Source organism: Rhinolophus hipposideros, assembly GCF_964194185.1.
Source record: "Rhinolophus hipposideros genome assembly, chromosome: 13".
In the NCBI taxonomy this organism is placed as follows: domain Eukaryota; kingdom Metazoa; phylum Chordata; class Mammalia; order Chiroptera; family Rhinolophidae; genus Rhinolophus; species Rhinolophus hipposideros.
Window position 1 is genome coordinate 12,416,278 of NC_138059.1, and position 17,697 is coordinate 12,433,974.

The 17,697-nt window shown below is 45.3% G+C and overlaps 1 protein-coding gene across 1 annotated transcript; it reads left to right on the plus strand.

Annotated features, from left to right (window-relative positions):
- Window positions 1–8,575: 8,575 nt before the first annotated feature.
- Window positions 8,576–16,908, plus strand: KLHL38 (kelch like family member 38). The gene is made up of 3 exons (XM_081069774.1): window positions 8,576–9,929; window positions 14,127–14,232; window positions 15,076–16,908. Exons 1-3 carry the CDS (start codon window positions 8,577–8,579, stop codon window positions 15,363–15,365), a joined length of 1,749 nt encoding a protein of 582 aa, XP_080925900.1. The 5' UTR covers window position 8,576; the 3' UTR covers window positions 15,366–16,908.
- The last annotated feature ends 789 nt before the right edge of the window (window positions 16,909–17,697 follow it).

Below are 17,697 nucleotides of genomic sequence, written 5' to 3' on the forward strand. Positions count from 1 at the left end.
ATTTCCCACCAAAAATAATTTACAAGGAATGGTGAACACTCACCACACCTCAGAAAATTAGGATTAATTACAATCCAATATCAGAACCAACCCAACATCAGAAGCAGATGCAACTGGTTTCAGAGAAATAATGAGTAACTTAGACAAGCTTTACCTCATGGATGAGAGGAGATCCAATTCTTTGAAAGTCAGTAAGGAGAGAATTTATTCCACACACTTGCCCCTGGATTCAAAGACCCAGGGAATAGACCAATCTTAAAATTGGCCAGCTAATCTCTACTACATCGGTGATAACTTTTGAGGCAGCCAGAATACAGTTTTATACACACATATGCACCCCACAAAATATGTTCATATTGTTTTGGAGACTGCAACTCTAAAGCATGCAACAGGAGGAGCTATGGAAGATGGTGCAGAGTTTCCCTGCCAGGGTCACTTTGGATCTTGAGGGTGGAGTCAGTATAAACAACGCTTTGAAAGCTGTGGGGAAGGCAAGAAGAGTTTGTTGGGGGCATTTGTTGGACAATTGGGGGTTATAGTTTTTCAAGCACTGTAGATAGAAGAAAACCACACCTCAATCCTGCAGGGCCAAACTTCATAATTGCCACTGCACCCTTGGGAATGGAGCTAGAAAGTGGGGAAAAACAATCAGCCATCCTCCAACTAGATGTAAGAAGGATATTCAAGTAACATCCAAAGGGATAGTTAGTGGTTCCAAAGGCAAGCTATATATCTGTTGGTTGGCCGTCACTGGGTCTGGATAAATTTTCTCACTCAAAGACGGATAAAGAAAAGAGGAAGATCATGGAAAAATACTGCAGGACAAGGAAAGAGAACACCATTCTGAAGACTTAAGACAGTATGTCCAGAAGAATTTTTTTTTCAAACTTCAGCATTAATAGAAAGAAAAATGACATTGCTTCTGTAAAGCAAGCCAAAATTCATAAAAATCCAACTGAGCCAGAAAGAGAGCTGTGGGATTATTTCAGAGGACTGAAAACGCAATAACATATTTCAAATATGCATTGGAAGCAGAAAAGAGGAAACCTAACACTATGGAAAAGTACACCAATGATGTAAAGAGTAAATTTGAGATGGTGTTCTAGAATGCAAAAAAGGACAAGCAAGTAAATAGTTAAAAAGAGATAATGATTTAAATAAGGAGACCAACTTAAAAAATATATAAATAGGTGTTATTCATGAAGCAACAAAGCTGCAACTGAAGTAATAATCAAAGATATAATCGAACAAAATTTTTCTGGGCTGAGTAAAGGCCAAAGTATACAAATCAACAGCCATGTTTTAGAGGCAAAATTTATAAAAAGAGCATACACCTGGACAAATCCTTGTAATGATTTCAATTAAAAGAGAATTTTAACAAACAAAAAACTGTAAAAATCAGTCAATTCTCAAACTTCTCCTCTGCAGCACTGAATAGCATGGGTGGCTTTCAGAAAATTTTGAAGAAAAAAAGTTTTAATGATTTTTTTTTAATTGAGATATAATTGACATATAACTTTATATTAGTTTCAGGTGTACAACATGATTTGCTATTTGTATATATTGCAAAATGATCACCACAATAAGTCTAGTTAATATCCATCACTATATATAGTGACAACATTTTTTCTTGTGATGAGACTTTTAAAGATCTACTCTTTTAGCAACTTTCAAATATACAATACAGTGTTATTAACTATTATTACCATGCAGTACATTACATTCCCAGGACTTATTTATAAATGGAAGTTTGTAATAAGAAAAATGTTGACCCTCAACCATCATACCCAGCCAAGTAGTTGTTCATAGATGGTAGGGAAAAAAAATCTTAGATAAGGAAGGATTCAGGAAAGTACACCTCTCCCCTATTCTCCCTAAAAAAGTATTACGAGTCAATGAACTCCAGTTAATCAAAAGATGAGTCACAATTAAGCACTTAAGAATGGAAAAGTTGTGGCATAAAAGAACTGGCAGTGAAAATGTAAATCAGTCAAGTATGAAGCTAAGTTTAAATAATTACAAATATGATTCCAAAGCAAATAGCAAAAGCAAAAAGTCATTCTTAAAAGATGAGATATAGTATATAAAATAATTTGATGACAACAATCTAGGCCTTAAATTCCAGGTTATCTTTACAAATACCTGGGAGAAAGAAGTGAAAGTATTTCAGATTCTTTTTTTTACCTAGCAGGAAGTCAAAAAATATTATTTTACTTTTATTTTTGATCATTAGAAAAACATTGATTAAAAAATGTTTCGGAAAAACTTAAAAAAAACCACTGGTAAAAATATAAACAGTCTGGAAAGGCAAAAGTAAGTAAACAGTGTCCAGTGTCAATCTCTGTCAACAAGTTCCATTAAATTTGTTCTCTGCCTTTCCTAATAAGGAGCAGGGGCCGACTTATTCCCATTCTCAAGGAGCTAATACAGGCAAGAGAGGTTGAAACACATGACTAAAATTCAGCCTGATGTGAGAGCTTTTCAAAGATGTATGTATAAAATTCTCCTTCTATGAGGACCTGGAATTCTTGGTGGGATAGGGGTGAGGTGGGAAGGAAGAAGGTTGGGGAAGGCTTCCCTTCAGAACATTTAGGACATTTAAATTATTTGTCTCCTTCTCTACCAGAATATAAGCACCACACGGCAGAGACCTTGTCTTACTCAATGGATGGATGGATGGATGGATGGATGGATGGATGGATGGATGGATGGATGGATGGATGGATGGAAGGAAGGATAGGTGGATGAATCGATGGATGGATGGATGGATGGATGGATGGATGGATGGATGGATGGATGGATGGATGATGGATAGAAGGATAGATGGATGGATGATAGATAAGTGGATGGATGGATGGATGGATGGATGGATGGATGGATGGATGGATGGAGAGGTGGATGGTCCCTTAGTTAATCAGATCCTTACTTTGCTCAATTCACATTTCCCCTAGGATTCTAACTAATCCTACTTCTCAGGGAGTTAAGTTCATCCTCCCGATAGACCTCCCTCTGTAGGTCATCCACTCTCTATACCACACACAAAAGTGCCAAACCATGCTTCGGTGGCCTGGAGAAAGCGATGTTTCTGCCTAAAGCACCTATTTCACCATCAGGGAGCACCTGTCGTGGGGAGCACGGAGGCCAAGGCCGTGTATTATTCTTTGTGACGTACTGTGCTAAAAAAAGAGTGCAAGTTGCACCCTTGATCATGTTACTTGTTTCATCCCAATTTGATTTACAGCCCAGAAAGCTGATCTGTGACATAAATGATGTATCAGGTCAAGATGTAGTTTGCGGAGAGAAGGGGCCCTGACAGCTGGGTTATATACCAACAATCTACCAACAGTCCCGATGTCATCTCTGTCGACCCTTTTTTTTCCTTTGCCCTCCCTAGGGGGTAGGGAGGGGGGAAATATGAAGATATTTTCTGGTGCTGGAGCAGAGGGGAGGAAGAGTTGGGAATGCTGTGATTTGTACTACTGACCTAGTAAAAACAGGGTTAGGCTTTTAACTCTCAGAGCACAGTTGTCATGGCTATCCCAGAATCAAGGCGCAGGCTGACTTGCCACCATTGTTTAGAGTACAAAGTCCTTGTTCAACTTTCCACAAGCTGCTTAAAAAACACACCCAGCCAGGCAGATACAGACACTGATAGACAGGCACTCGCATGCGTAGAAAAGTTTTAAAATCACAAAGCAAGAGGCAAGTTCCTTACTACAGCTTTTAATGACCCAGTTCACTGGGGCCTTATTTGCTCCTCATTTTTCTCCTTCACCTGCTGACTGTGAGAACAGGAGATTCTCTGAAGACAACAAAGAACAACCTTCCAGTTTTCGAGGAGCTCTTACTAGGCCTTTAAGTGCAGATTTCCACGTTCTTGAAACACAGTTCCTTGGAACAGATAGCTGTGGTCACCGGTTTGTGTGAAAGTGACACCTTGCCTCGAGTGTGTTAGGAGGACTGGACATGGATGGTTTGTGGCTTCCTTGCTTGTAGCTGTCAGGTCTGCAGCTGACTTGAACCAGGTTGACGGGCCACAGGATTTCAGGCCCAGCACACCCAGCCAAGAAACAAACTGAGGTTTCCTAAGTAAAAGTGCCCTGTACTATCAATGCAAAACTCTATGAGGAAATGGAAGTTTTTCTGAATTTACATAAAAGGACAAAATAATAAAGAGCATGAGCTGGAAGCCTCTGGCTTTAGGCCAGAGGTGAGCAGAAGTTCTGAGAAGATCCCTTTCTCTGAGGTTCAGCATCCAGCAGTCACTATTTTGGGCACAAACCACAGGGCAAGCTGGAAGAGGTAGGCTCAGAGGTCACGTGGCCAGGTGAGAAAGTAAGTACAGGGAGGTTTTGTGACTTGTCTAAAGACACACAGCCAGTCCATGGCGGACCCTGGACTGGAATCTAGGACTCCTGGAGGCTGGGTAGATAGTGAGGAACATGGCAATTACTTAAGACACAGGAAACAACCAGAGTGAGCAGGAGACCACATTAGATGCTGAAAACTGGGCACTGAGAACAATTGGAATCTAATGAAATTATTTTCAGAGTAATCACTAACCATAATACTAACCATAAGTTAGTACAGTGAACCTAAACTGTGCCAGGTACTTTACTGCATGCTTCCCACACGTTCGTTTTCTACGACAAACATGGTTATTCCCAATCAGATGAAGAAACAGAGGCTGGAACATGTTAACTTGCCCAGGACCACACAGATGCTGAGAAAAAACGTCACGATTCTCCCAAATCTTTCTGCCCTCAAAGCCTGAGTCTTGACGTCTTAGGATAATGATTTTCATCAAAAGTAGGGGCAAAGAGCTGAATATCCTCATTTATTTAAGGTTCCCATATGTCCACACCCTAAACTCTCCCAGAAATGGTCAGGACGTAAATTAAGACAAAAGTACAAAACTCTCTGAGACAAATATTTTCATGAATTGAAAGTAGGCTGGTTGGGGTTCCATGTGGGTGGCAGAGATACTTTTTGGATAAGGCTTGGTGTTGTATGTGTGTGTGCTATGAGGCAAACACCAAGATTCTCTTTGTGTCTTTTCCTGACATTTAATGGAGGGCCCAAATTCTCCTACTAGGCCAGGCCAATGGAATGGGGCCTGTTTTTTCTTAACTTTAAAATCCAAAGAATTTATCAAAGTTGGTCAGACATTGACACTGCACACCAGGGCTCATTTGAACACTTGACAAGGCTGGATTCCAGAAGGTCTAATTAGTTAGGGAATGTTGGGGAAGCTCCAAGTTTCCCCTAGAGTGGATGGCGCCATGTTAGTTCACTCCCAGAAATCCTTAGCTACCACCCTCACAACAAACCCGTGGCTTGCTCACCAGCTGGAAGAGAAATAAGATGACAGGCATTTCAGAGCAACAAGGAAGTTATTTTTTTGCCTTGCGCCATCTTGGAGGCCAAGGACGAAAGCACCAGCTTTGGGGTTGGAAGGACCTCAGTGTAGTTCCCAACCTGGAACTTAACTCTTGCTGCGTGGTATGAAGCAATTAGTTTACTTTTCCCTTCATCACGTTATTGGAGTTGATTAAAATGAAGGACATCCAGGGCCGTTCCAGACGACCAGTCGCATTGCAGTCTAATGGGCATGCACCAAGCTGTACAGGGCAGCCCTGCTAAAACCCACTCAGCAGATAGGGGCATGAAGTTCACCCGACAGAGCTCCCTCTTTTTTCCTAGTCTGCATTCTGTTAATGCCCAATGCAGTCACTGTGTCTAATTCACCCTCCACGTGCCAGGTACTAGGCTAGGCAGTTGGGATGGAGAGAAAATCAAGACAAGGTTCTTGCTGTCCAGACATCTCCATTCTAATAAGAGAGGCACAGTCAAGTAAACACAATTGCAGTGAGGTCTGAGGCATGTAATATTAGAAATCGGCAGAGGGAGTGGAAACAGTACAGAAGAGTGAGAAGCTTGAAACAGAAGGAACACAGGCCCTTTAAGGAATTTAGCTACTCATCTATTACATCACCAGCATGGCTCAGAAGCGAAGGAATACTCACCAGCACTGATAGCTATCCCAACAGCTCCTCTCTCCAGCATTTTGCTTGTATCTCCATGGGTCTCTGACCCCCTTGGCTCAGTTCTCCTCATTCTGGCCTCTAGGTCCCCGGCCCCAGTGGCATGTTATGGATATACTTGCCTGACCTTGACCTTCTGTACTCTTTGGGAGATGATCCACTCTATGACCTGCAACTATGAATGAGAGGCACTCCTCCTTTCACCCTGCCCTGTGGTCCCCTAAAGGCCTGGCCAGCCCAGCCTCCTCAACAGGGACTAGATACATGTAAGGACCTACGAGTCGTCTGATGGAGCCAGAATCAAAATATAAGTGGCAGACGGAAGTGGCCAAAGCCGGTTATGGAGGTGGACAGGAGACCAGTCTGATTTCTGCTAAATAGTCTGGACTTTAGACTGCAGACTTGGGGAGCCACTGAAGGGCGTGATGCAGGGAACTGGCAGGTTCTGATTTGCCTTTCCTGGGGTTACTCTGGTCGTGACAGGGTAGGGTTATTGGAGGGAAAGAGACAGGAGCGAGGGGAAAAGTCAGTGTGTGAGGCTGTTACAATAATGCAAGCGAGATTTGAGGAGAGAAAACCAGGCTTCCCTGTCACTCACTGCTGGTACCCTCAGTCAGGACCTCCCAGGAAGCAGGGGCAGGACTGACCTGGGGTCCCTTTTAGTCATCCTCAAAGGTCTATAGCAGCCCGTCCTGGTGCTAATCCTACTCCATAACCATCATCATTCTCCTCTTCCTGCTCCTCTTCCTTCTTCTCCCTTCCTCCCTCTCTCCCTCTCCTCCTGCTTTTTCTCCCTCCTTCTCCTTCCTCCTCCTCCTCCTTCTTTTTCTCCTCTCTCTCCCCTCTTCCCCTCTGTCTCTTCCTCTTCCTCCCTCTTCCTCCATCTCTCCCTCCCTCTCTCACTCTCTTTCTGGCACACTCTAGAGCAATATGTCTTGCCTCCTGCCTTGATCTCAAGCCTTTCTGACAGGAAAAAAAATGGAAAAGTAAAACAAAAAAGCAAAAAATCTATTTTTAAAAACGAACGGAAAAACAATCGGCACTTTCTGAGAGAGGCAGGTGTGTCATGCAGGAGTGCTGCTGCCCTCGCCACTTTAAAACAGAAGCCTCTGGGGGAAGGAGCAGCCACCAAGGTTTGGTTCTTCCAAGTCTGGAAACACTAGGGTGCTTCACAAACATTAAACACAACTTTTGTCATGGATTCCATCATCTCTGAGCCTGGAGGAGGAAATGACAGCCCTCTCCAATGATCCTGGCAGGCAGGTGGGAAATAGAGACCCATTAAACAGCACCCCTGGGTCCGCATTTGGGCTTCCCATGGGACCATCTGCCACCTTCCACGCACCCAGAACTACCTTCAGTGACTATCACCAGGTCACAGCAACCTGTTTACAGACATCTAGAATTCCCAGGCACTTTTAGGACACGGGACTCGGGATGTTTCCAAATGGGCAGCAAAGTCCTGTCTCAGAGAAGCCATTCCTTCGGATCTATTTATGCCGATGTAAACACTTGCCAAAGAAACAAGGCGTGTGGGCATGCGCCGGCTCTGCAGGCTCTCAGCTTGCTGCAAAAGGCAACTTGGAAAGTCACATGTCATAACAGTGGAAAGTACATATGCAACTATTCTTAGCCCTGGAATGTATACACTGTCTCCCTGCCCAGCAGTTCTTTCACAAAGCTCTAGAAAACTGTGAAAGCGCCTTCAGCATAAACAAATCCAGAACTCTCCCAGGACAAATCATTTGCCAACTGAAGGAAAGGCCTGGGTTTATGGTTTCACTTGGAGCCAGAGGTGGAAACTCTGGAGGGACCAGCCGGACCAGGCATCGGCGGATGGTACTGCCACAAAACAAGGTAAATGTCTCTGATGTTTCATTCCTTCAACAGGTAGACAGCCAGGCATCATCCAATAGACACTGCCCAGGTTACTCTTGGGTCTGTGCTTCCTATTTATCCCATCTTGAAAACAAAACCCTAAAGACTTCATGCAGTCAAATTCTCAAGGGGAAAAAAGAACATTGCAAAGGTCCGTTTCATCCCTCATTCCTGTCTAGTTAGCAGAAGGCCACGCCCCCAGAATGACATCCTTCGGGAAGGACTAACACCCAGAAAGATGCTTAGACCAGTTTACAAAAATAACAGATAGGCTGAGAATCTAGAGAAAGGCTTCTGGTGGGCAAACGCACAGACTGTCATTTTGCTTTAGGCTAACATTTCCACTCCTGACAATAGAGTAACTTCCAACAGTCTTCACTGTTTTTGTTGGTGTGCTCATTTTTTCTCAGATTATCTGAAGATGCTGTTTGCCTGTTACCTTTGAGAGGAACCATAACCAAAAGGAGAGGCGTGAGCTGTGAGGTCTGGAGGGCAGCTGGCCTCCCTTTCCAATCTTCACTACAGGATTTTCTTGGCGATACCCTCACACGTCTTGGAGAAAAGATGCAAATGCTCTAAGGTCTTGGAGACTCCACAGCCAAACCCTCCATCCAGCACATGCTCCCTCGTGGAACTTCTTCCCCTCTTTGCAGGATGAATGAGTCATCGCCAGATGGGCTGCTCTTCAACGACCATGACTTCTCCTCCGAATTGTTGAGGCAGCTCAATGGCTTCAGACAAAACAGCATCCTGACTGATGTGAGCATCTGTGCTGGGGCCTGGGAGGTCCCCTGCCACCGAAACGTGCTGGCCTCCAGCAGCCCTTACTTCAGGGCCATGTTCTGCAGCAACTTCCGGGAGAGCAGTGAGGCCAAAGTCCAGCTGAAAGGCATCGACTCCACGACTCTGGACCAGATCGTCCTGTATGTGTACACCGGGGCGGTGCACATCACAGCTGACAACGTTCTGCCTTTGATGGAAGCCGCCTCCATGCTTCAGTACCCCAAGCTGTTTGAGGCCTGCTCCTCCTACCTCCAGAGCCAGCTGACCCCCAGCAACTGCCTGGGCATGATCAGACTCTCTGAGATCTTAAGTTGCAAGACCCTCAAGAAGAAAGCCAGACAGGTGGCCCTGACGTACTTCCCAGAGGTGTCCGCCTCGGCAGACCTAAAGGAGCTCTGTGCTTTGGAACTGAGAGACTACCTGGGAGATGACGGGCTCTGTGGGGAGGAAGAGAAGGTGTTCGAGGCGCTCATGGTTTGGATCAAGCACGACCTCCAGGCCCGGAAACGATACATGCAGGACCTCTTCCGGCTCGTCAGGCTTCAGTACATCCATCCAGCCTTCTTCCACCACTTCATTGCCAATGACGCCCTCCTGCAGTCCTCGCCCTCATGCCAGATCCTCTTGGAGACAGCCAAGAGGCAGATGTTTCCTTTGTATGGCGCCACCAGTGCCCCAGACCTCCAACCTCCGTGGCACATCCACCCAAGAAACTCTTACCAAGACTTCCTCATCCTCTTGGGTGGAAGGAAGGACAACCAGCAGACCACCCGGGACGTTCTGCTGTACAACAGGCAGACTGGCCAATGGCAGAGCCTGGCCAAGCTCCCGACCCGGCTGTACAAGGCCACGGCCGTCTCCTTGCACCGCAGCGTGTACGTGCTGGGAGGCATGGCTGTCGGCACACAGAAGAGTGTGCCCAGTCCCAACGTCTACGTCTTCTCCCTGAAGCTCAATCAGTGGAGCCTGGGGCAGCCCATGCTGGCAGCCCGCTACTCCCACCGAAGCACTGCCCATAAGAACTTCATCTTCTCCATCGGGGGGATTGGAGAAGGGCAGGAGGTCATGGGCTCCATGGAGAGATTCGACAGCATCTGCAACGTCTGGGAGAGCGTGGCCAGCATGCCAGTGGAGGTTCTCCACCCTGCAGTCGCTGTGAAAGACCAGAGACTCTACCTTTTCGGGGGAGAGGATATCATGCAGAACCCTGTGCGCCTCATCCAGGTAAATGGCTGGTCCTTCCCGTTGTGTAAGTACACGAGAGTGTGCCCACCTGCACACATACAAACATACTCACACGTGCATATGTACGCACATAGATACACACACATATAAACACACATACAGAAATGTACATACATACACATATAGGTGCACACACACAGAGACACATATGTACACACCTATGCATACACACGTGCACACATACATATATACACACATATAATACACACACTTGTCATCTGCAGGAGAAAGAAAAAGGAGGGAGGGAAGGAAGGAAGGAAGGAAAGAAGAAAGGAAGTTTAATTTCAGCAAGATTTTTATCCATTTATAAAGCCTTTTTGTGTAAGATTAATTCATATAAAGGTACATCAGGTACAATTCCTATTCACAAAGAGTTTAACTTTGAGAAAAAAATGGTATATCTAAAAGTTCAAGGCAGAACACACTGAATGTCAAATAGTGAAGTCCTATAGGAATTTGGTGGGTATTTCTCACCCAAATCAGTAAGGATTTAAAAGAAGATTCCGAAGCATTGGTCCAGTCTGTTACCAAATGTCCTGGAACCTGCTGAGTCAGAACCACTTTGTGTGGGATCCTGACATTTATGGTTTACAAAAGTCTCCAGGAGATTCTAATGTGCAGCCAGATTGTGAAAACCTTGCCTTAAGTGATAGGTAGATACTAATTTCACTCACAAGCTCTCTGAGAAATGTAATCAATAAAGACCCAAATTTCAGAATATTAAGTGTTTCCCAACTTTATGCAAGTTCTAGCAAGTTCTGCAGTTCATCTACTGATACGAAAAACTTGAATAACGAGCCTATCTTAAAATAATCAGGGAGACCCCTGAGATTTGCTTGTTCATTTATAAAAGTGACATTGAGTGCCAATCATGGTGAAAGCCCTGGGGACACAGCCCTGGCCAATAAATTGCACCAACCCTCCTGGAGTTTAAAAACTAATTACAATTTAGATGCTGAATAGAGGGGTGCTCTAAGGGGGGGAGTCTACACCAGTTCAGAGGGAATCGGGGAGCTTTGGAGGGAACTATGTGAGGTTGGTTTAAGCTGACCTGAGCAGAGAGTCAAGAGAGGAGAGAAGGCAGGGGAGGATGAAGAGTAAAAGATGAGGGAAAATAACTGGGTGGATGAAAGGATCTGACATAGACTGAGAAGGATGGGAAGCTCCTCTGAGCAGACAAATCTCCCATTCTCTGCAGAAGGCAGAGTCATCTGCTAAGAGAGTGCTGGTATTCCTGGGTAAGGGAGCAGCTGGTACAAAGACCCTGAAGCAGAAAGGGGGCACAGCCCATCCCCTTGATAAACTGAAAGCATGACAGTGAAGCTGCCACGCAAACCAATGGGAAGAAAGGAAGTGTACCAAGGCGGCGCTGGGGCGGGGTAGTTAGTCCCCACATAATCCTCATCAGCCCCCTTCCCAAGCTACCCTGAGCAACCCCTTCCCCCTTGGATTGCTGCCCCTGCATCCCTCCTATAGAAATTCTGGAACATTCTTGAGGGATGGGTGTTGGTGGAAATGAGACTGATCTGACCTAGCTTTCTAGGTTTTGTCAAGGAATTGGGTTTGTAGGCAGAGAGTAACAGGGTGGGTTAAGTAATCAAATTTGCATCTTTAGAAGCTCCCAGTGGACACCGTGTGGAGAAGGGATTGGAGAGGGCCTGAGTAGACAAAGGGAGGAGAGTTGGGGGACAGTTCTAGAGGTCCAGGTGACAGACAGTGGTGGCTTGGGCTAAGTTGCTGCCAGTGGAGATGCAGAAAAGTGACCAACTCTGATTTAATTCTTTTCTTGTGTTTTTTTTTCTCTTTCCTACACTTCTCCAGCCCATATTTTTGGCTCCTCCCTGACCATCTAGGGAGATTCTGAGTCTGTTCCAGATCCCACTTGTTTACTTAAGCCAAGAGAGACGTGTTTTGCTCCCTCCCAGCTCTGGCCACACAACACAGATGTAATATAGTGCTTCTATATAAAGCTAGAGCTTCTTCTTCTTCTTTTTTTTAACCATTTTCCAAAATACGGTGAACAAATATGATAATGATTCCACACTGCAAAATTGTCAGCTTCCTAAGAATAACCACAAAGCTCAAAAAAAAAAAATCTCTTAAATTGGCATATCAAGAAATTTATAGTACAAACAAGACCCTTATAAAACAAACAAACAAAACACCATGAATATGCGAGTGATCCTTTTGTACTGCAGTGATGAGAAAGGGGAAAGTTATTAATTGGGAAGCTTTCTTATCTCTATCGCATTAGCTTAGACATGGAAATTTTACTCATTTAGATATGTTTTAAGAAGAATGTCTGGGATTTCTTGATGGAGTAGATTGGGTTTTCCTTCATAGGATGGTTCACAGGCAGGATGTATTCAGTTAAGAACTATACTGCAGAGGGGTTACTGTGTGAAGTGTGTGAGTACTGTACCTTTCCACCTGGCCTTCTTTCTACCTCTGTTGCTGGAGGGCATTAAGCAGATCCTAACAATAACAAAGTATTACTTCCTCCCCTGGTCAGAGACCATCCTTTGATATACTTGCCCCTGTCTCTCTGGGGGTATTATGAAGATCCTGAGCAAATGTTTAATCTATTTTTGAAACCATACCCAAATCTGATAGAAAACAGAAGGCCAGAAGGCAATTACTCACTCAAGGAAAATGCAACCAGTGTTTGCTTTTCCTCCATGGTTCCCACTTTCCAAAGAATGTCACTTACATATTTTCCAATAAAACCCTGTGGCTTGACAGCCATTGTGATTGTCCCTGTCTCTAGTTCTTGGTCTCCTCTATGCTTCACTGACTTAAAGGATTGACACAGACTTCAGGAGGTCTGTCTCCAGTCTCCAAACCTTCCATCAAGTAACGCCACACCTACACGGTCCCCGGCAGAGTCTTGAGAGTGGAGGTTCAGAGCATGGACTGGGCTCATCCAGACCAGCTCTTCCACTCACTCTAGCTGTGTGATGTTGGGCATATCACAACCTCTCTGAGCCTCAATGTCTTATCTGAAAAATGGGGGCAAAATAACAGTACCTACTTCATATGGTGGTTGTGAAGATCAAAGTTGGTAAAGTGATTAAAAAAAAGGCCTTTAAATATGATGGCGATTATATTTTATACAGAAAGGATTTCCAGTGAAGAATACTGTGCCATTTTCCTCTGTAAATGAATGTTTTTGTTCCTTCTTTTTTTATAGGAAGTCCATCCTATATCTCTTGAGCTAAATTTTGCCAGTAATGAACTAATTTACATTTCATATTTGGACTTTAAACTGAAGAAATTAACAGGAGAACATATTCTGGGAATCATGATTTGCTGCCCGGTTTCAGAGCGTGGCCAAGGAGTCCTGCCCCCGCCTTTTTGCTCTTTTTTTCCTTCTCTTATGCTGCCTTTTTCTATGATTCTAATGAGTTTCAGGCATGAACTGTTCAAAAGCCTTCCTCACTTAGCCCCATATTTATTCTTGGCTCTAAGACCCTCTCAGATACACTAGAACAGTTAGAAATTTAAATATGAGCCAGAAATAAAAATAGTTGAAAAAAAAATCATTGGTTTCATGAATATCCAAGTTGCTCCATTTCTCATTAAAAGCAAAAAATGTTCCAAGCAAGGTAAGCAAATGCACACTACAAGGCATGACTCTTGGTCCATCTATAAAAACTCAGCCACTGATCTCATGGGGTCACATAAAGACCAATTTCTAGTACCAGTTTTCTTTATTATTTAATTACAGTTTTTTTATTGATGGCAATATGCTTACATTTTAAAAATTGGAAAAAAGTGAAAAGATCACTTCTATTGTATACACACACACACACACACACACACACACACACACCAGGGGTGACCAAAAATGTATACAAGTGGACACTTGTGTCAGCGTTGCTCAAGCAGTAGTTCGCCGTCATCAGAAGTGTCTGGAGGCTGATGGGAACCACTTTGAGCACCTCTTGTCATTGCAGAAGTCAGACGTGACTTGTATTCATCTTTCGTTATCGGTATATATTGAGTATTGCAATTTTAATACAGTAGTTTCCTTTCTTAACATGTGTATACACTTTTTGGCACCATACTTGTGTGTGTGTGTGTGTGTGTGTGTGTGTGTGTGTGTGTATACACACACGCATGCGCACATATCTATCACTTTAAAAGGCAGTATCACTAATTATATTTCTCCCTCAGGTTTATCACGTTTCCAGAAACACATGGTTCAAAATGGAGACGAGAATGATCAAGAATGTGTGTGCCCCTGCAGTGGTGCTTGGGGAGCGGATTGTCATCGTGGGAGGTGAGTCTGAACCGAGGATCGCTGGGCTGGGCACAGACTTGGCATCTCCCATGGAAAAAGGGTCACTAATAGACAGACGTTGTTCTACAAGACCGTCTTTTAAAACCACATCCCTCTAGCTAGGGGAATGTGGAAGATGTGACAAAGTTCTTTTCTCATCCAGAAGTTTCTCCCTGTCTTTATCTGTAAACAGGAATGAAATAATACCTATTTGACAGACTTGTGATAATAAAACGTGCTCCCTTATCAAAAGCACTTGGCACTATTCCAGACAGCTGCCAAATACTCAAAAACTGCTATTGTTAATATTCACTACTGATGGTTCAGTCCTCTGTAATCACAGGACAGTCGCCTGGTTAAGAGGACTGGTTTGGGGGTCAGATAGAGCTGAGTTCAAATCCTGACTCTGCCACTAACTGGCTGTGTGCTCTTTAGCAAGTTATTATTCTGTTTGTGCCTCAGTTCACTCCTCTGTAAAATGAGGATGCTAAAAGTACCTACCAGATAACTCTGTGGTGGGGGCTCCTTCTTTGGATTGTTGTAGCTCTTGGATGGGTGTGTGAGGGAGATGAAAAATTGGAAGCTGCTCCCAATTGCAGGATCGCTTACGTGCCGCCGTAACTGGGGGTTAGGGATGCAGGGGCCAAAGTCAGACAGATCTCGGTCCAAACCCCAGCACTACCACATACTAGACCTTGGAAAGGCTACTGAAACATCCACACTTTAGTTCAAAGTCCAGCCTCGGTGTTAGACGATGGCAGAGACCACACACGTCCCTGGGCTGCTCACCTGCAGTCCCAAAGGAGCAGTGCTGACCTTGCCAATATGCCATTTGGTTTTCAGGTTACACAAGGAGGATTCTAGCTTATGACCCGCAGTCCAACAAATTTGTCAAATGTGCAGACATGAAAGACCGGAGAATGCACCACGGGGCCACAGTCATGGGGAACAAGCTGTACGTGACAGGCGGGCGGCGGCTGACCACAGATTGTACCATCGAGGACTCCGCCTCCTTTGACTGTTACGACCCTGAGACAGACACCTGGACATCCCAGGGACAGCTGCCTCACAAACTCTTTGACCACGCCTGCCTCACTCTTCAGTGCATACCCCACACTTCCACCTTCCCGTGAGGAGGACAAGAAACCAATATCCATATAGTAACCCTAAAAAAAGAAAAAAGAAATAAAAAACCCAATGCTCATTGGCCCTTTCTGAATTCCAGGTGGACCTCTTGAGCCAATCACTGTTTCCAGGGATCGTGCTGCTATTATTAGCTAGCCCGGGATCATGTCTCTACAAGCAGAGGTTAACTATTGTCGTTGACAGCCAATCCTAACTGCACATAATGAGACAAAGTGATTCCCCCAAAAAGGAAGAAATGCTGGGCTGACAAAAACCACATCTGCCCAGAACATTGTGGAACTTTGGAATGAGAGAGCTAAGAGACCCAGAACAGTCCCCGGAAGCCCTTGCTCCAGGTGGCAGCGTGAGCAATAGGCCATGACTGTGTTTCTCTGCATTCTATGGATGGAGTGCATTGGAATTCCAGAAAAGTATGTGCAACGCCGTATCTACTATTTGCAACACTGTCTGTGCTGCCAGAATAAAGTTTATGATTGCTGCCAAATGATGTTTTTCTCCAGCCTCTGGGGAGCTATAAACCTGCAGAATTAATCAGGATTTTCATTTTGGTAAATGTTATGAGAATCGCTCTTCTGAAGAAAGCCAACAAATTCCTTCAGAGATTCCAGCAAGTATTGCCTGGCCAATGCCAGGGCTGACTTTCCCTATGACCTCTTTTATGTCATAGTGCCTCCCAGGCTGGTCCAGCCCCAAGCCCAGGAATAAGCCGAAGCTCGCAGCACATTACAATCACCTGGGAAAATGTTTGAAAATGGGACCGAGCCCCATTCAAGATGGACAGATGGGGATTCTCAGAGGTGGGGCCCAGAGCTCTGTATTTTTGAAAAGCATCGTAGGTCCCTGTCATGTATAGTCAGAACCACTTCCCTGCTCAGCTGTGTGCACTGAAGACCCTCATATACTGCTCCCATTCCCATCCTGTTCTGACCAGCCCTGTCCCAGCACAGCGGTGTAGACAAAGTCCTCGCCCCACCAATGGAACCATCTGGAATGAGTCTTGCGGTTCTGAGCCTGGAAACAGAGTGCCCCAAACTGACGTCTTCCTCCCTGTCTGATTCTCCAGGCCCATGTTCTGGACTTTTCCTTTTTCCCTAGTTTGTGTTTTTCGCACGTCGGTTTCTCCTGCTGGGATCTGCCCTGTTCCCCAGTCCACTTGGCTGTGGTCCAGATACTCTGCCTGACAGTCAGCCCTGCTCCTCGGCTTGGTCACTGTCCCCTTAGCTGCTCGCTAGCTTCTTATTCCAACCTATTCTCTTTGAACTTCTCTATTTAGGCTCTCAATCCCACGTCTCCCTGAAAGTGCACTCATAAAGGTAACCAGGGACTCCTACAGTCCCTAAAACTGGCAGTCCATTTTCATTTCTCATTGGGCGACCAGTCAGCAGCATATGGCACAGCTGACCTCCCCACATCTGGAAACACCTTCCTCACTCCACCTCTGGGACACCACTCACTCTTCGCCTCCTGCTCCCTGCAGTTTATCCTTGTCTCCTTATTTTCCTGACTAATAAACGGTGGTGTACCCCAGTACTCAGTCTGGAGACTTTCTTTGTGTCTACTCTCACTCCCTTGGTGAGTGAAGTCATCCAGCCCAAGCTGTAAATACCACCCAAATGCTGCTGACGTCCAATTTTCTCTAATTCCAGACTCCACGGCTCGCTCTGCATCTCCACATTGATGTTCAATAGAAACCTCAAACTGAACATGTTCAAGATCATCACTCCGTCCTCCCCAAACCTGCTCTTCCCATAGGCTGCCCCATCCTGAGAGGGAGAGGGCGTCCGCTTCCTCTCAGTTTGTCAGGCCCAAAGCCTTGGACGCTATTCTTGATGCTTCTGTTTCTCTCACACTCCACTCCCTTTGTTCCAAATATATCCAGAGCCCAACTCCATTTCATCACCCATAGCTGTAAGTCTAATCTGAGCCTCCATCTTTCTCATCCGAACTGTCGTGCGGGGGACCCTGCTCACTGCGCCATTTGTCATGCAGGGCGGCAGGCGGGGCCACTAGTCCTGCTCCCCACATAAGAACGCAGGATGTGGCTAGGCCAAAAAGGAACACCCACGGAGCCACAGGTAGGGGAGTCATACCACTACAGTCTCACTGGAGGCTGGATCCACATGACCCGCAACCTGCCGTCCACTTCTCTGCCTGCCAACCAACCGACTGACCAACCAACGCAGCCGGGGCAGTTATATCAGTGTCTAATTGGCTAACTGGTTACAGCTGATGGCCAACTAGCCACAGCTGATCACCATCTACTACCCCAGCCAGCACCCCTCCATGTGAGGCCGAGAGCCTGGAAACTCTTCTCTGGGA

Excerpts from the sequence above, each read along its gene's own strand:
- KLHL38 (XM_081069774.1), top strand. The coding sequence starts at position 8,577 with ATGAATGAGTCATCGCCAGATGGGCTGCTCTTCAACGACCATGACTTC. Across the intron at positions 9,930-14,126 it reads ACCCTGTGCGCCTCATCCAG|GTTTATCACGTTTCCAGAAA; the intron begins GTAAATGGCTGG and ends TTTCTCCCTCAG. Across the intron at positions 14,233-15,075 it reads GCGGATTGTCATCGTGGGAG|GTTACACAAGGAGGATTCTA; the intron begins GTGAGTCTGAAC and ends TTTGGTTTTCAG.